We start from the raw sequence: 18,975 nt of genomic DNA on the forward strand, positions 1-18,975 counted from the left end.
CCATTTAAGTGGCTGGTAGGATTTTCTATTGTTCTAAGTGCCCAAACAGTTTAGGACTAAAGTAAAAGTGCCAAAACAATTATTCCAAACAGCAGCAGAGTATTCATAAATAGTCAAAATTGAGTATGAAACTGTAAGCAGTTGAAACGCCCATTGTACAATCAGACCGCTGCTTTCTTAGGGTTAGGTCGTGTCCATCTCTTCACGTACGAAATTCTAGAAAGCATGCCTTGGGAGAGTCAGTTGAGGGGCAACGTGATACACTTAAAAAAAAAAATCCATCCTTCATATAACAACAACTCCTCTATATGTGCTCCTACTCTTAAGAATACATTACTTCAGTAAAAATGAATTTCTACGTAGAAATAAAATTTTGGAACTTGCGTAACAATCCTGTCACAGCCCCCTCTGAGGTGCCACAGTGCCCCGCTGCCCCTGCACGCAACTGCTCTCAACTGGAGCAAGGCCCACATCTGTGCCGCCAGCAAGAGCAGGGCCCAAAAGATCCAGGACAGAGGGACCAACAACGAGCAGTTCCTGGATAGTCAGAGACAGGGCAAGCAGCCTGCTCTCTGTCCTTCCCCCGACCCCCAACTGTGTCGGGCACTGGAGTAGCAGGGGCTTTTCCCAGGGTACAGTCAATTTTAACCTGTTCTCTAAGACCTTCACGACTAGCGGTTTCGAAGGTGAACTCTTGTGATTATCTCCCTGGAGCCTGGCACAGAGGCTGCTGGGGAAGGTGCCAGGCCACAGTCCCAGCAAGCAGGTGCAGCCTAAGCCACACAGTGTGCTGGAGGCCACAGGGCTGAGCACAGTAGAGTGGCAGGTCCAGGGCACAGGCCGCTGTGGGAGAGGCCCCATCAAGAAGGGGATCTGGTTCCGGGACAGAATTTAAATTGTAAATGTTACACTATTTCCAGCGGTCCCTCCCCAGGGACGTCCACTCCCTGCCCTTCACACTAATATTTCCCTTGACCCAAAAGTAGCAGGAACAATGAGCAGGGCAAGGATTAGAAACCTTTCCTTGAGCCATCTTTAGGTCAACAGCAACTTTTTCAAAAAATAGGGATGTATGGGAATTATTTATTATCTTGAATACGGTCAGACTTTTTTTTTTCAGTTAAAATAATTTAAAAAACTTAATTTCAAGGACAAAAATTATTCTGGTCTGTGAATGTAGCTTTGGACTAGTAGAGTGCTCCCAAGCTTCAATATACTAGAGCACATGTGATCTTTTTATACATAAGATCAGAATAATCAGACTTCAAGCCCTAACACTGACGTTTAATTCTTAACCTGGAGGATGGAGAGCAGCACGGTGTTCCATCCTAGCACCCAGGGACTCCAGCTGCCAGCTCACAAAGCAGAGCGGTGTTACAGAGTCTAGCCAAGACGCACAACCTGCGCGTCACCCTCACTCTGGCTACTCCGGGCAACTGGCAGAAATAAGCTTGACTTTGAAAATAATTCCAACGCTGCTCGAGTGAGGAGAGCTGTTCTTCAGCCTTCTCCCACATTCCCTGAGAGCAGCGAGTCTTTCGTAAGCATATCCGCCCCTAGGGAAACCCCGGAGCAGCCATCTCACAACCGGGGAGTCATAATTGAACTCCAAAAAAGCACCACATCTTATTTTGTGTAGCATTACTAAACTTTTTAAAAAAATCTTAAGGTTTTGATTTATTTTTTTTTTAAAGAACTTGCACTAATTCAAATCTTTCACCTGACTGTTCAGGCCAAATTAGCTAGGCATTTATATGTCGAATTATACAATTTTTTAGCTTTACTGCTATCTTGAAAAGGCGTACAACTTTCTATAGAGCTACTCTCCACTCCAGACTCTTCCTCGAAAGGTTTCATTTTACAAAGACCAAGGCTTCAGAATGACTGTACCTGAACCAAGCAGTACACCAAGCAGTTTTTAGCTTATTTTTATACTGTAAAAAGTAAGTATAAAAATGTGGCAGTTTTCCTAGAACCTGAGGACAAAGGAACACACTGGCCTCCATCAGGCAAGCACATCCTGCTCCGGGGCTTACCTGTTCTGGTAGCTGTAATAGGCCGCGTCGCGAGGGATCATGCACAGCTGCTTCCCGTAGCAGGACAAGGTCTGGGGGGAGAACTCGTACTGCAAAAACAAAGAAAAAATACTGAAAATACATCTCATTTCCTGTCATGTCACATTCTATTTCACTATAGAGAATTAGATTCAACTAGTAGATTATTTGTTAGTACACTGGATGGTTGGTTTTTTAAAAAACTTTCACAGCTACTTCAAGACATTTTTGGATACAATGTGACAGAAGAAGAGGCTGGAAGACATTTGTCACAGACATATGATGGACACGGGAGCAGCTGGAAGGCTCAACCTCAGTCCCCAATAGGCACGTCTACCTTTGGATAATCTATTACATCACCCCAGGCAATTATTTTCCAAAAGACCAGACACCACTTGCACAAGTGTGTCTAAATGCTGAGTTTATCAAACATCATCATGCCACCCTCTTTGGCTGGGTTACGCAGGGAAGTTCATTTCCCAGAGAAAGTTTAAACTACCTTTCGCCCACAGCAGTACCCAAGGGACTGCATAACAGGATCAATTTCCTGCTCAAAGACCTCGGCGAGCTTGCTGCAGAACTTATAGACGCGGGATGTCTTCCGGTTGTAGAGCCAGGCGTTGTTGAACATCAGCCAGACGTCGTCCACGTACTGCCAGGGCTCTTGGTACTGCCCTGTGTCCAGTTTCCACTTGATGGTGGAAAGGTCCATGGGATTCTTCACAATGTCAAAGTAATCCTTAAAGATAAAATGGTTCAGTCTAGTGGCTGGAGCCCCAAAATCCAAGTGCCTTATTTTATCTTTTAAGATAAAAGATAAAATAAGGCACTTGGATTTTGGAACAGCAAAGGTCAAAACTTCCATGTAATATGAAATGGTAACTGAAAAGAAAATAACCTCTGAATTTTCTCTAATTTTACTATCAAAAACTAATACTATCTTCAAGTGTGATCAAATTACTTCAAAGGCAAAGTTAAAGAAGGGCATCTTCTTTTTTTAAATTTTTTTTTATGGAGGCATGTCTTATTTATTTATTTGTTTGTTTGTTTGTTTTGTTTATACCTGCACTGGGTACAGTCAGAAGCGCAGGAGGGTGAGAGAATTCACCAGAGCCAGAGCGGGGAGCAGAGCAGGCAGAAGGACCGAAGGACACTGCTGAGGGGAGCGGCGGGCGGCAGGAGAGGTCTGCGCGCCATGTGGGACCCTCCTCCGGTGGCCGGGGAGCAGCCGGGGATTGAACCGGCACCACAGAGGCCGCGGGCAGCTTCGCAACCCAGCGCTCAACCGCTGCGCCACCGGGGTGGCCCCAAGAAGGGCATCTTAAAAGAACTATCAAATAAAAAGATATTTGTAAATATAAAAATCTCAAAATAAGAATTTTAACCTCCAAATTAAAATAATGAACAAATTTACCAGCCAATACTTTTTTTGCTATCCACTTGGTGCTGGTAAGCAGAATGAGATTCCAAGACACAGCACGACAATGACACCACTTACAATGCTCATGCCCCCCCCCCGCCTCTGTTTGACCACCTGAGGCAGCAAAATGAGAGCCCGTGGGGTTTTTGATTTATGATTTAAACCAATTCTTTTAAGACAAGGTCTCACAGTAAGTCCCAGATATAAAGTGAGGCCACAGGGTGTGCCCTGGAGAGAGTGAGCCCTCTTTCTCGCCCCCCAGCTTCAGAGAAAAGGGGGGAAGCGAATATTTCAGTCACTAGGTTGCAGGAATACTACTGCGTGGACAGAAAACACTTCTTCAGTCTTTGGAGAGAAATCTTCTAAGTGGAGTTATTTCACCCCCTTTGAAGACGCGAAACGACGAGCCCTCGGGTGTCACACCGGGGAAGTTCTGTCTGACCATGCCAACTTACAGGGATTCCCAGGAGCTGGGGGTCCACAGGCTGCCGGAAAGGCAAGGACTCAGGGTCCTGCCGGTACAGGGCTTCCAGGGTCGGCATGAGCGCCTGGCGCAGCTCCTCCGGCTTGAAGACTGGAGAGAAAACATCGGAGACAGGGCAATGAAAAGGCACGCCCACTCCTCCTGCATCGCTGCTCCCGATCCCGAGCGCTGGAGCCTCTGACACTCCCAAGTGCTCTCCCTGACTGTGGAGCCCCCCAAGCACAGGCTCAAGCTCCAGCGTGGGCTTCAGAAAAGCACCCCAGGGTTTCAGAACAGCATCCAGGTCAGGGGGCAAAACATCATACACGAAACTTGAGCCTGCAGCTAATGGGCTTCCAGCGCAAACCGTTGTCAGGCCAGGCGCAGAGGACTCTGGAGCCTGCCCGCCGGCGGCGGCGTCTGTGGTCCTGGACCCTGACCCGGAAGGGGCTTCCCCAGCCCCGCTGATGACGGGCTCTCCTGGGCGGAGGTCGCTCAGGCCACCAGGGGCACACGGCTCTCTAGCACAACCTCGAAACTACACACACACAACAGAGCCACAGAAATAATCAGTTTTCCCGTAAGTTCTGGGTCGTTCCCTCCCACGTTGCGCGCGGGAAGGTCTTCAGCCCCGAGCCACCCCACTTCCTACCGCGCTTTCTGTCGTCACCGATCCGGCTGCCGATCACAGTCTCTCAGACCCCAAGAGCCCTGATGACCGGGGACGCGCCGGACACCCCGAAAGCGAGGTGGGCTGTGGGCGGTGAGTGTGTCGCGGCACCGCCCCCCACCCTGCCCCCCACAGAGACTGACCAGGGGCAAATGTGGCCGCGAAGTTTTGACGCCTCAGGTTGTAAGGGACGTGAGATTTCTTCTTGGCAGTCTTCCTATTTTGAGAAGCTCCTACCACACTCACGCTCTCCGCCCACACTCACGCTCTCCGCCCACGGCCCGGTGCAGGCCGCCCCGGCGCCCGCCACAGAATGCCAGGTCCTGTGCCCACCTGCGAACAGACTGAGGGCACCACAGGGAGCCGGGGCCAGGGGATACACAACAGCACCGTGGACGGTTACAGTCTGGCCCAAGCTAGGAAGCGGGATCCCGCCTCGGCGCTGCCTTCCTCCCGCAGACACGAAGAGAGCGTGCTCAGCCAGGAGCCGCCCGAAGGGTGACACTGCCGGGGCACCGCCTCCTCCTGGTGGCCGCGGGCCCTGCTCCTGCCCGCGAGGCGGCCACGGGAGGACTGGACTCCAAGAGCTTCGCCACTTCCAGGCGCACCCCCTGCCCCCCCACGGGGACTTTCGCGTCCCCACTTGCCTCCTCCTCGCCACAACCCACCCCCCACCACAACGGAGTCTGTGTTCTTTAAATTTCGCTCATCATTTCTTTAGATTTTCTTTGCCATCACTCCAACTCATGCAAATACTCTTAAAATCTGTCAAAACCTAAGCACCTTTATTTATCCACCCGGAAAAACTTACAAACAGACTTTAACTCCTGAGTCAAACTGGACACAGAAAGCCAACTTGGCCCAGCCACGGCGATGCGCTCTTTAAACACCCACACCCCAGAGGAGGCACCGCAGCCCCGCGCACGCCAGTAACTCCCAGGGGGCGGGCGCCCCGGCCCCCCCCCCAACGCCCCCCACCCCACCTGCCCCCAGCTGTCAGGAGCTCACCTGTGCTGTCAGTCGCCGCCGGCGTCAAAGAAAAAATTTTCAAAAAATTATTTATTTATTTATGCATTCAAGAACCGGGGTGCACGTCAGAGGTGTGGGGGTGAGAGGATTCACCAGAGTGGGGAGCAGAACAGGCAGATGTACCGAGACACACTGCTGAGGGAAGCAGGGGGGAGACAGGAGAGGTCTGCCTTGCCCTGTGGGTCAGCTCCCTGGCCGGGGATCGAGCTCGTGCTGCAGTGGCTATGGACAGCTTGATAGCGCTGTCTTTAACCCCTGCGCCACCAGGGAGGCCCAATTTAAAGAAAAATTTTGAGAAAACAGAGTGTGCGCACGGCAAGGGAATCGTGGCTCCACATGGACAGATGTGCCAACACTGGCCAATAATAGACTGAGGTGACAGCGGGAAGCAGTGGGAGACTGGCAGACCACCCACAAGTGCTCGTCAGGTAAACAGCCTGGTGAGGGTCAAGACCAGAGGCACAAGCCGGGCTCTGAGCTGTGAGCTTCAGCTTGAGCCATGTAAACTCCCTGGAGACAGCTGTCCAGAAGCAGCACAAGGAGCAACAGACATTGATTCATCTCAAATGTCACTCGTCCCCCAGGCCTGGAACATTTCCCCTGCATCAGACACTTCTGCCTTTTCAACCACTTAAAAGGTACCATGACACGTCTGCCGTAACACGTGCACATGAAGCAACTTGAATGTAGAGGAAAAACAACGGCTGAAAGCAGCCTTGGGTTTCAGGAAGACACGCCATTCCCATGGCTGCATCTGGGGCCATGGAGTTCTCCAGAGTTCCTTCACCTACCCGAGGGGTTGAGAGTCCTCATCTGCTGGTGAGTTTGAGGCTGTGCTGGTTGCTGGCCGGGAACCTGAGGCTGCGGCTGCGTCTGGGGCTGGTTCAGGTAGGGGAGCCCGAGGGCAGCGGAGGCCCGCTGCATGGAGCTGGGGTCTGTGGGGCTTGGGCCTGTGCCTACAGAACAATCGTGTTCTGAATTCCACTAGCAGGAGACCCCAGGATAGCTACAGCAACAGACAGACAAAAACAAAAAAAGAAAGAAAAAGAAAGAAAAAAAGGTAACAGCAGGAAGCCCAGGAGTGACTCACAACCCAGCAAGAAGCAGGTGGAATCGCACCGACAGGGGGAGAGACAGGCGGGCGAGACCCGCTGCTGGCCAGGAGCTGCGCCCGAGGACCTGACTCCAGCCGGCCCGTGCAGCCCTGTGGGGAAGCTGGAGACGCTCAAGCTTCCGTCTTAGAAGGCAACAGACCCCACAACAGAAAGGACTGAAACTCTGCTCGGACCCGCGGTCAGAAGTCAGCTCCGGGGGCGGCAGCACACGACCAGGGGAGGGTTTGGCTCTTCGGGGGTCCCCAGCCACCCCTGGGGTGACCTGGGGGCATCCTTCCCACCACCGCCTCCCAGGGCCTCGGGCTCCCGGCACCGGCAGGAGGTGCCGAGTGGGTCGCGGTGCTCCCGAGTCAACCCTCGAAACCCCCCGCCCCGCCCGCCACACACACAGCCGCCCCGGCTCCCGCGTCCCTCCCGGGGCGGCCACCGAGGCGCCCGCGCCTTCCGCCCCGGCCCGACCCAGCGGGGCCGCGGCCGCCGCCCCAGCCCCTCCCGCCCGGCCGCGCCGGCTCCTCAGCGCCTTCCGGCGACGCCCGCGGCCCAGCCGCCCGCCCGGAGCCCGCGCGGCGCGGGCGCCAGGACTGAACTCTCGCTTCGCCGTTTTGCTGCCGGAGACCCCGAAACGCCGCGAGCCGGGGCGGCGCGGGCGGCGGAGCCGCGAGGGCGCGCGGGGCGAGGGCGGGAGGCGCGGAGACCGGGGAGGGCGGCGCGGGGACGGGAGGGGAGGAAGAGCAAAATAAGGACGCGGGCCGGGCGTCCGGCTCCTCAGCCCCTCCGGTCAGCCTCGCCCTCGCTCGCCGCGCCTCCGCGCCCCGCGGCCCGGGCACCCTGGGGCGCCAGCTTCCCGGCCCGCACCCCACCGGCCCGCACCCCACCTGCCCGCACCCCACCTGCCCGCTCCCCACCTGCCCGCACCCCCGCCCTGCCCGCACCCCCGCCCTGCCCGCACCCCCGCCCTGCCCGCACCCCACCTGCCCGCACCCCACCTGCCCGCACCCCACCTGCCCGCACCCCACCTGCCCGCACCCCGGCCCTGCCCGCACCCCACCTGCCCGCACCCCCGCCCTGCCCGCACCCCACCTGCCCGCACCCCGGCGCTGCCCGCACCCCGGCCGGCCCTGCCCGCACCCCGGCCCTCCCCGCACCCCCGCCATGCCCGCACCCCGGCCCTGCCCGCACCCCCGCCCTGCCCGCACCCCCGCCCTGCCCGCACCCCGGCCCTGCCCGCACCCCCGCCCTGCCCGCACCCCCGCCCTGCCCGCACCCCGGCCCTGCCCGCACCCCGGCCGGCCCTGCCCGCACCCCGGCCCTGCCCGCACCCCGGCCCTGCCCGCACCCCGGCCGGCCCTGCCCGCACCCCCGCCCTGCCCGCACCCCCGCCCTGCCCGCACCCCCGCCCTGCCCGCACCCCGGCCCTCCCCGCACCCCGGCCGGCCCTGCCCGCACCCCGGCCCTGCCCGCACCCCGGCCCTGCCCGCACCCCGGCCGGCCCTGCCCGCACCCCGGCCCTGCCCGCACCCCGGCCCTGCCCGCACCCCGGCCGGCCCTGCCCGCACCCCGGCCCTGCCCGCACCCCGGCGCTGCCCGCACCCCGGCCGGCCCTGCCCGCACCCCGGCCGGCCCTGCCCGCACCTGCCCCGGGCCGAGCCGCGGCCGCGCCACCCGCCGGCGGAGCCCCGGGGCGGACCCCGGCGCGGCGCGTCCCGGCAACTTTCGGGGAGTTGGCGGGGCCGGGGCGCCCCCGCCCCCCCGCTGTCAGCTCACCTGCGCCGTCAGCCGCCGCGAAGCCGGGCGAGCCGAGCTTGGCCCGCTTGGGGTTGGGCGGCCCGTCCAGCAAGTTCTCGGCCATCTTCCCGGGAGCCGAGCGGCGGGCGGGGCGGGCGGGCCGGGAGCGGCGGGCGGGGCGGGCGGGGCGGGAGCGGCGGGGCCGACGCTCAAGTGAAAGAACCAACAAGTTTCTCTTCTCTTTCCACAGCCCTAACGGGGAGGGGGGGCGGGGCACGCCGGTGCGTCACCCCCCGCGGCGTCACCACGCACGGCCCCGCCCCGCCCCCTCCACCTGCGCCGGCCGCGCCGGAAACAGCCGAGCGCGCTCGGGCCGAGGGGCCGAAGGCGCGGCCGCCGGGCGTCGGGCGTGGGGCGGCGGGGACGGGGCCCGGCCGGCGCGGCTCCGGGCGCCCGCCCCGGGCGCCCCCTTTGTCCGGACGGCGACGGGGCGGCGCGGGCGGGGCCCCGCGAGGGCCGGGGCCGCGGGCCGGGCTCCGAGGCGCGGAGTCACCTCCGGTCGGGCCTCCCCCCCCCCACGCCCGGCCCCCCGGGGCGACGCCGACGGCTCCGGCTCCCCGCGCCCCCGGCGGCCCGGCCGGGCCCTCCGCCCCCCGAGCCCGGCGACGGGCGGCGGCCGCGGCGGCTGCGGAGCCCTCGGGGCGGGCGGGGGAAACTGAGGCGGGAAGCGGCGGGGCCAGCGGGAACCCCGACACCAGCCTCGCGGCCCCGCGCCCGCCCGACTCTTCGGGGCCCCGGGCCGGACACCCCCCGCGGGAGGCGCTGAGCGCCCGGCCTGGGCAGACGGAGCGGGGCCCTCAGCCCGGGGCGCCCCCAGCCCGGGCGCGGGGCCTCGACAGCCCCCCATTGCTCCAGTCCATGTGGGGCCCCGGGAGCCCGACTCGCGCGGCCACTCCCCGCGGACAGTTCCAGCAAAACCCGAGGGGTCCGCCTCTCAGTTCGTGTCTGCCCCCCAAATCTAGCTGCGCTGTCATGAGGAGGCCCCTCTCTGGAAGGTCTCACCAGCACCCTGTTTCCTGAGCCAGAACCTGAGTCAGCGCCGACGCCTCCCTCCTCCCTCGCCTGGGCTCCCTGGGCTCTCGGGGCCTCCTCCCGGGCCTCCTCCCGCAGCGCCGCTTGCCTCACCGCAGCTTCGCCCCGAGGTGCCCCTTGGGCTCCACGTTCTCCCCACGCAGCACCGGGTTAACTCTGTCTAAACACGTCGCTCCCGCAGCAGGAAAAGAAAAATCACACACACACATTTATGTAGCTTTAAGAAAAGCCCATGTGTGGGGTCTGTTCAACGCGTGTGTCCAAGAGGGTGATGGCCTCGGGGTGTCGCTCCCTGTCTCTCCTCTTTCTCCTGTTCATGCTGTTCAGTCTCTCGAGCCGGGCCCCCGTCTGTCCCTTCCGCTTTCCACTGCTCCCCTCAGTCGCTTGGAAGGGCTCCTCATTCCGGCCTTTTTATCCCACTGTCCTGCAAGACCCAGCGTCAACGCCACCCACTCCGGGAAGCCCTCCGGCCTCTGCAGGGCTCCAGGCACTCGTGGGCACGGCTCTGTGAGGGCACACTGCCCTCCGTGTCACCCTCTTCTCATCCATCAAGTAACACTTGAGGTTCTCCTGGGCGGGGGGTGGCCTGACCACTGTGCTGCTCTCTTGGGCAAAGAAGAAAGAGACGTCCCTGTATATTCGAGGAAGCCAAGCAGCAGGCCCTGGAAGTCACACACAGACGCATCTGAGAGTCACAGGAGGGCGGGGAGTGTGGAGCCAGAGGACGACGGGCCACAGCTTCTGTACCCGTGTGCTCCGGGTCCCTCTCACCCTGAATCTGTGTCCCTCAAGAAGCAGGTTTATAAAATTTAAGGAATGAATGACGTTGTCAAACTCCCCTGAGTCAGAGGCCTCCGGGCTACTGAGACAGGGGGGCTCTGGCCTGAGGCAGCTCCAGGTCCCCACCCCACAGAGGACAACACTCAGGTCACCCCGGGTCTCCATCAGGGCCCCTTAGATCAGGCCAGCAGACGCGCCCGCACGTCCCACTGCCATGTCTGCTAAGATGGGCAATGTTCACACTTTGTCACTTCAGCTTCAGATCTTGGCTCTGAAATAACGTATCAGAGAGAACTGAAGCTGCACCCCACTTCCCTCCCCCAAAGTCCCCACTTTCCCAGAGTTGGTGCCCAGCATCCCCTGACAAGATGTGTATTTTTATGACGTCAAATCAAACAAAACTACCGACACCTGCGGACATTTGACCCCCTCCAAAGTGACACATTGGTGTGGTTCATATAATGTGCACAGCCCATCGCCACTGTCCACTGTCTGCGTGTGGAGACACCTCACATGAGAGTGGCATATGGCACGATTCCTTTGGAAATCTCTTCTTGGCGTTCAATGTTTGTTTTTGTTTTTGTTTTTTTTGTTAAAACATACATAAGAGAAAATTGGCCATTTCAGCTATTTGTCAGTGTGTGGCTCTGTAATCCTACGCACAGTCTCGGTGTTGATAAGCCACCACCATCATCTCCAGAAGTTTTCATCTTCCCAAACAGGAGCTGTCCCTACTAAGCACGAGCTCCCGTTCCCCACCCCTCAGCCCTTGGCCCCGACCATCTACTTCTAGGCTCATCCATGTGCAGCAGGTGTCAGAATCTCCTTCCTTTTTAAGGCCGCGTAACGTTCCATGGTGTTGCTCTACCACATCTGTGTGTCCACTCACCCACTTCCGCCTTCTGGCTACTGTGAATAACGCTGCTGTGCACTTGAATGTGCAAGTGTATCTCTTCCCACCTTGCTTTGTCTTAGTCTGTCGGAGCTGCGGTACTGCCCGCCTGGCGACCAACAGGGACGTGTCCCTCACCAGGCTCTGGAGGCTGGGAAGGTGCAGGCAGATTCAGTGTCCGGAGGGCCTGCTGCCCCCTCTCGCTACAGTCTCTCATCGTGGAAGGGGTATAAGGGCCTCATCCTAGTCACGAAGACCTCACTATCATGACCCATCACCCCATGGCGCCAACCCTTAACCCCATCACAGTGGGTGTTAGGGTTCAACATACCAGTTTTAGGGGGACACGAACATTCAGTTCACAGTAATGGGCGTACAAGTATCTCTTTACTAGCCCGTTCTCAATTATTTTGGGTATTTACTCAGAAGGGCAGTTGCTGGCCCATGTGTCAATACGGTTTGTAGTTGTTTGAAGCCTCCTCCCCCAGCTCTGTGCAGTGGATCTTATAAGCGCTGTGATGGCTCCACTCTTTGCCGATACTTGTTCTTCTCTTTCCCTTTTTTTTTTTAAAGATTTATTTATTTATTTACACAAGCACTGGGTACAGTCAGAAGCGCGGGAGGGTGAGAGAATTCACCAGAGCCAGAGCGGGGAGCAGAGCAGGCAGAAGGACCGAAGGACACTGCTGAGGGGAGCAGCGGGCGGCAGGAGAGGTCTGCGCGCCATGTGGGACCCTCCTCCGGTGGCCGGGGAGCAGCCGGGGATCGAACCGGCAACGCAGAGGCTGAGGGCAGCTTCGCAACCCAGCGCTCAACCGCTGCGCCACCAGGGAGGCCCTACCCCAAACTTTCTTAAGGGCTGGAGGGAAGGGGAGGTAAGGCAGATACAAAACACTCTCAGTTTGGTGCAAGCTTCTCCTGCTGAGGGTGTCAGCCAGTCTTTATTTATATGTTTAAGGCCAGCCACGGGGTTGCATCATCTTAAGCACAGAAGCAAAATAAAACAATCAGTACATTCCTTTCCCACATTCTGTCGCCCATGTGTTTTTATGAGAAGAAACGACCTTAAAAGTTAAGAGATAATTAAAACTTAGATGCGTTATTTCAGCTGGAGACCAGTTGCTTCCCGGTAACCACGTATTAGAACTTTTTCCTGTTACTCAGAAACTCCTAGCGTAATCAACTTCATGATTCGTTGCAAGGCTTCTCTACAGAACTTCATATGAGGAACATTATTATGAGCAGCTCTGGGTTGCTTATCAGACATGCCCTTGCACAATAATTATTTCCCACTGTCAAATAGGCCAAATTATTCAGTGTTTAACTTTTTCAATGTTCAACTTTTAAACAAATAATTTTCCATACCATGTACTTACAATATTCTTATATGTATAAATTATTGCCCAATGTGTATTCTGAGAAATTATTTCTATTATGACCAAGAACAAAAAAACAAAGGGATGTTTAATCTTCAGCCCCACGGTGTGAGGCACAAGAAATCTTTAGCTCCACGGTGTGAAGCTCTTTAAACTTCCGCCCCACAGGGTGAGACCCTTCTCTTAGCTGCTTGCCAGTGTCTTACCTGGCTGGGGCAGCTAGGCCCCCTCTGCAGAAGGGAGTCATGGCAGTAAATACCTGGAGATACCTGCATGCGGTTCACCGGCAAGGGCATGGGTCCATATAAAATGGCAGAAAAAAAAAAGTGGTTATTTAAAGTGACCCCTGACCAGCAGTGGGAATCTTAGCTTGGAAGACTGGCAGAAGACAAGGAGTCTTTTACTTGGAGGAATCACCGGCTGTGCTGCGGCACCGCAGGGGGCTAGCCACCATGGGCTGGTAGGGCCGGCGGGTTGCCCAAGATGCCCCGATTGCGTAGACGCTCCCTCCGCTTTTCTTCTAGTTCTTTTTGTATCTTGTAGATTTTCTCTGCTAGTAAGTGATAGTATTCATCCTGAAAAAGACCAAATCCATATGAAATTGTGAAAACTATATAAAAAGAAAGTTTACATCTTCTGACAAACTAATAAGCTTTCCTCATCGAGAACACTGTCATGGTGAAGTGCTCAACACGTCCGATACATCACAGGCCCAGAATCTTGTGAAACGCCAGTGGAATCATGGAGTTTCTGAGTTGGCGCCACGTAGCATGTGACATTTCGTTCCATATCGGAACCTCTCCCTGTTCACTGACACTGGCGCTGACACAGCAGGGGCAGCAGGAACCGCGTCCACTAAGGCATGCCTGTGACTGAGTCACGGTGCCGCCTGCCTGCCTGCAGCAGCATTCTCCATGCAAGATTGGCCGGCTCTCAGGTGTCCTCTGAGGAGTCTCCCTCTAGGAGACACTGCCTACCCGACAGGCAGAGCCCCCTCTGCAGAGCCCCACCTACAGAGCTGCATCCTCTGTAGGTGTGTGTATGGGGGCTGCAGTCTTGCGAAGACCTACCCTGCTGTTGGCAGACTCGTACGCCTTCCCCTCCATCTTCTTTGCGTAGGCGACCAGGTTCTTCATGCGGGGATCCTTCAGGGCTGCGGGGTCAGGCGTGGGGAAGACGGCTTGCACACTGGAAGGACAACAACTCCATTAACTGACTTTCAATCCACACCTTGTCATTTCACACGTGACAGAGAAAGAGAAGAAACCGATCGCCTTCTAAGGGGTAACTCAGTGTCGTGAGAAGCCCCTCACCCTGCCTGCCTACCGTGCACACAGCGAAGCCGCTCTCCGGAGACAACACTGACCTGCTGGTCTCCCAGAATATTCTGATGTTAATAACTACACGCCGAGTCAACTCAAGCATGACGTTTTTCAAATCCCTCACTTTTAAACTATACCAAAAGATGAGTGGAAATAGTGAAAGGGAAAAAGAAACCTCCAGTGGAATCGATTAAATTTACCATCAGCTCAACGTCAGTGGCTGTGAGCTGAGCGGCTGCACAGCGGCACAGCAGATCCTCTGCGCCCGGGCCCGGCCTCTTCCGATTCTCAGGATCTCCCCAACTGTATCTTGAGTTGTAAGAGGGCCTCCCCAGTGGCGCAGCGGTTGAGCGCTAGGTTGCGAAGCTGCCCGCAGCCTCTGCGGCGCCGGTTCGATCCCCGGCTGCTCCCCGGCCACCGGAGGAGGGTCCCACATGGCGCGCAGACCTCTCCTGCCGCCCGCTGCTCCCCTCAGCAGTGTACTTCGGTCCTTCTGCCTGCTCTGCTCCCCGCTCTGGCTCTGGTGAATTCTCTCACCCTCCTGCGCTTCTGACTGTACCTAGTGCTTGTATAAATAAATTAATTTAAAAAATTATGATTATGATTAAAAAAGAGAATGCGCAGGGGTCCTGGCCACTGAGCCATGGGCCATACAGCTCAGGGCAGTCGCAAACGTTCTGATGACCCCCGCAAGGCCACGGATTCTCTGGCCTGTAGCAGTAGCTACAACCCCCTAAACCAGACGGGTCTCTCGTCAGCTTCTACGGCACTACCACCTACAGGACCCCTCAGGAGTGAGTCAGGCAGACCCGTGAGAGAACCGCCAGCACAAGTGCCTGCGTCCCGCCTGGGTGGCGGCGCTGCACGTACAGTTTGTGCACGAGGTGGCTCCGCAGGTCCTGAGTGACGTGTTCGTGCCAGCCCTTGCGGACGCCAGTGCTGGAAGGAGGTGCCGCTGTGGGTACAGTGCTGAGGTCGCCGATGTTTCCGGAGCTGGAGCCGTCACTCGTCAGCGGGCTATGGGAGAGACCAGGACGCGCCCTCTGTCCACTGAGGGACTCGAGTGCGAATGCACCTGTGTGATCTACGGTCTGCCCCACGTTTACAGGTAAAAACATTTCCCCCACCACCCCGCTCAGACTATTCTCATCTGCCACATGTTAGGCACCACAGGGTTTTGTGGTTACCAGCCCAGGCCCGTGCAGCTGGCATGCAGAGAGGAGAAGGCTGAGAAATGGGCTTACTTTGGTGGCTGCTGATCGGTTATTATTCCTCCTGCTGGAATGTTCATTGGGTTATTTCCTTTAAGACAGAAAGAAAGAAGTCAACCAACTCCTGAATGAGAAAATATGCTTCAAAGTTTCAGCAGCAGGTAAGCTGCCAGCGCAGGGGCCCTGAGGAGCTACCGCGAGATGGATCAGAAGCGCTCCGGAGTCCTGGCTCCGGCAATGGCCACTTGTACAGCCCAGCTGCAGACCCCTGGCCGCTGTCCTTCTAACCCAAAGGAGGCACTTTTAATACAGCTACTGGCTATTTAAGTACACTCTATGACTGTGGGTACAATTAGAAGTAACCCTTCTACAGTTTCAGATTTTTAATGCTGGTTTCATCACCATCATGCCATGAGCCATTGTGTGGCTTTTTATTTTTCCGTATTAGAAAATAAAATCATAGAAATTAAGTGCAGAAAAGATCAAGGTGCCTACAGTATTCATTTTAAAGTAAGAAAAAGCTGAGACTCAGAGAGGTTAACAGTCTCATCCCAAGTCACACCATCAACAGGCATGGGGTCAGGTCAGAGGTCAGGTCGTAGGACTGCAACCCCGGCTCCTGGCCGGTAGACCTTAGGTGTTCATTATGGCAGCTGTTACCCAAGAAAGCAACAAATGAAGTGAGTTTAACAGGTCATTTGAAAAGGTAAAACACTTATCCTATTAGAAAAGGGACGTAATTAGCACAACATCCTTTTGTTGGTTTGATGGACACCACTGCTTGCTTAAGCCTAAGCTTCAAAAGACTGGGTCAAAGAAAAAAAATTTTTTTAAATATTTATTTATTTATGCATTCAAAAACCGGGGTGCAGGCCAGAGGTGGGGGGTGAGAGGATTCAGAGACAGAGTGGGGAGCAGAACAGGCAGATGTACTGAGACTCACTGCTGAGGGGAGCGCGGGGAGACAGGAGAGGTCTGCCTTGCCCTGTGGGTCAGCTCCCTGGCCGGGGATAAAGCTCGTGCTACAGTGGCTATGGACAGCTTGATAGCGCTGTCTTCAATCCCTGCACCACCAGGGAGGCCCAATTTAAAGAAAAATTTTGAAAAAACAGTATGTGCACACGGCAAGGGAATCGTGGCTCCACATGAACAGATGCGCCAACATTGGCAAATAATGGACTGAGGTGACACCGAGAAGCAGTGGGAAGACTGGCAGACCACCCACAAGTGCTCGTCAAGTAAACAGCCTGGTGAGGGTCTAGACCAGAGGCACAAACAGGGCTCTGAACTGCGAGCTTCAGCTTGAGCCATATGAACTCCCTCAAGACAGCTGTCCAGAAGCAGCACAAGGAGCAACAGACATTGATTCATCTCAAATGTTACTCTTCCCCCAGGCCTGGAACTTTTCCCCTGCATCAGACACTCCTGCCTTTTCAACCACTTAAAAGGTACCATGACACGTCTGCCGTAACACGTGCGACATAGCAACTTGAATGTAGAGTAAAAACAATGGCTGAAAGCAGCCTTGGGTTTCAGGAAGACACGTCATTCCCATGGCTGCATCTGGGGCCATGGAGTTCTCCAGAGTTCCTTCACCTACCCAAGGGGTTGAGAGTCCTCATCTGCTGGTGAGTTTGAGGCTGTGCTGGTTGCTGGCCGGGAACCTGAGGCTGCGGCTGCGGCTGGTTCAGGTAGGGGAGTCCCAGGGCAGTGGAGGCCCGCTGCATGGAGCTGGGGTCTATGGGGTTTGGGTTACTTAAAGAAGTGGCGTTCTGTTGGCCTGTGCCTACAGAACCAATTGTGTTCTGAATTCCACTAGCAGGAGACCCCAGGATAGCTACAACAACAGACAGACAAAAAAGAAAAAAGAAAAAAAAAAAAAAAAAAAAAGGTCAGTAACAGCAAGAAGCCCAGGAGTGACTCACAACCCAGCAAGAAGCAGGTGGAATCGCACCGACAGGGGGAGAGACAGGCGGGCGAGACCCGCTGCTGGCCAGGAGCTGCGCCCGAGGACCTGACTCCAGCCCGTCCCGTGCAGCCCTATGGAGAAGCTGGAGACGCTCAAGCTTCCGTCTTAGAAGGCAACAGACCCCACAACAGAAAGGACTGAAACTCTGCTCGGACCCGCGGTCAGAAGTCAGCTCCGGGGGCGGCAGCACACGACCAGGGGAGGGTTTGGCTCTTCGGGGGTCCCCAGCCACCCCTGGGGTGACCTGGGGGCATCCTTCCCACCACCGCCTCCCAGGGCCTCGGGCTCCCGGCACCGGCAGGAGGTGCCGAGTGGGTCGCGGTGCTCCCGAGTCAACCCTCGAGCCCCCCCGCCCCGCCCGCCACACACACAGCCGCCCCGGCTCCCGCGTCCCTCCCGGGGCGGCCACCGAGGCGCCCGCTCCGAGGCACGCGCGGCCGCCGCTCCACCCCCTCCCGCCCAGGCCGCGTCGGCTCCACAGCCGCCCCCGAGCCCGCGAACACTCCGTCCGTGGGGGAACCGGGTCAGAACCTACCCTCGGGCCACGGCGGCGGCGGCACTTCTCGCCGCGCCTCGGAGCCGAGCAGACGCCGCCCGCGGCCCCTTCCGGAAACGCCCTGCCCGCGCGGGGCAGGATGGGAAGCCGCGAGTTTCCGGGGCCGCCCTGCGCCTGCGCGAGTTTCCCGGACCTCCCTGCGCTTGCGCGAGCTTCCGGTGCGGCGCAGGCGCAGGCGCGGGGCTCTCCGTTGAGACGCTGCCGCGGCGGCGCCTGAGGTAGGAGGGGCCGGGCCGGGCCGCGCTGTGGGGCGGGAGTCGGCGCCGGGAGGGGCCGTCCGGCCGCCCCCCACCTCCCCGCCCGCCTGCGGGAGCAGCGCCTTCCTCGCGCGCCTCCCGCCCGGCGTCGGGGGCGCCGGGGCCGCCGGGGAGCGAGGTCGGGGAGCCGCGGGGCGCGGCGGGGTCGGGCCCCGGCGGCCCCCGGCGCGCGGGGCACCCGCCGTTCACGCCTTGTCCGCCGCGCGCCCGCCGGCAGGTAGGGAGCCCGGCCGGACCCGGGGACCCCGTCCCGGAGACCCGCCCCCGGGGTCCGTCCCCGCCGCTGCAGGGCGCGGTCTGGGGCAGGTGCGTGCGCGGCGGCGCGGACCCCGCGTCCCGGAGCTGCCCCGGCTCCCACTGGGGCCCCTTCCGTGGGCTGAGCCTGCCCTGGGGGGCCCTCCCTGACCTCTGCCCTCCCACCACCCACTTCTCGCCCCGAAGGCACCAGGCTCTCCGCAGTCACCAGCTCAGAGATCATCGCCCGGTTCACACGCGCGGCCGCACCTTCGGAGCAGCAGCATCTGGGCCGCCTCGGCGTCGAGCCCCGCGGGGCACAGGTAACCAGCGAGAGAGTCCACGCTCGGGACCACACTGGGGTTGGGCCGCTGGAAAGCCTCGGTCGGGTCCTCCCTCATTCTCGTTCTGGAAAGAAGGGACGATCCTGCCAAACAGCATCGCAGTGAGGGTGAAACGCGTTAGACCCGGGGAGCACTTGGGCCGGCGCCTGAGTGAACTTTGCTGCCATTGAGTCAGCTTTGATGTTTGAACCCCACCAGCTGCCCAAGTAAACCATCGTGCCCCGGGGCAGGTCTCTGGTCACCTGCGTCTGGAGAGCTGGGGTGAGAGGATGGAGAAAAATGATCTTTTTTTGATCTGAATAAACTGGCTGTGGGGACGCAGGACGACCTGTCTCCCCACTGCTTGTCCCTCTTGAGTGCTCAGGCCTATATTCTCTGCATCACCCACTGTCTGCTGAGGGAGCCGCTTGGGCCAGCACAGGCCCAAGGCAGAGTTTTTCTGGATTGACATCTCATGTGTATGGCG

General features: G+C 58.0%; 1 protein-coding gene across 1 annotated transcript in view; it reads right to left on the reverse strand.

Moving 5' to 3' along the window:
• The window catches only part of LOC311181814 (CREB-binding protein-like), a gene marked incomplete at both ends in the record, with an annotated part of 37,887 nt that extends 19,321 nt beyond the window's left edge, over nucleotides 1–18,566 (reverse strand). Inside the window, 11 exon segments of the mRNA XM_084250255.1 lie at nucleotides 2,037–2,125; nucleotides 2,554–2,793; nucleotides 3,930–4,048; nucleotides 8,516–8,600; nucleotides 10,103–10,230; nucleotides 13,068–13,191; nucleotides 13,687–13,804; nucleotides 14,809–14,988; nucleotides 15,183–15,240; nucleotides 16,750–16,997; nucleotides 18,436–18,566. Coding sequence (XP_084106381.1) covers nucleotides 2,037–2,125; nucleotides 2,554–2,793; nucleotides 3,930–4,048; nucleotides 8,516–8,600; nucleotides 10,103–10,230; nucleotides 13,068–13,191; nucleotides 13,687–13,804; nucleotides 14,809–14,988; nucleotides 15,183–15,240; nucleotides 16,750–16,997; nucleotides 18,436–18,566 — 1,520 coding nt within the window.
• Nucleotides 18,567–18,975: the final 409 nt, after the last annotated feature.

Source organism: Talpa europaea, assembly GCF_964194135.1.
Source record: "Talpa europaea genome assembly, chromosome: 12".
Taxonomy (NCBI): Eukaryota; Metazoa; Chordata; class Mammalia; order Eulipotyphla; family Talpidae; genus Talpa; species Talpa europaea.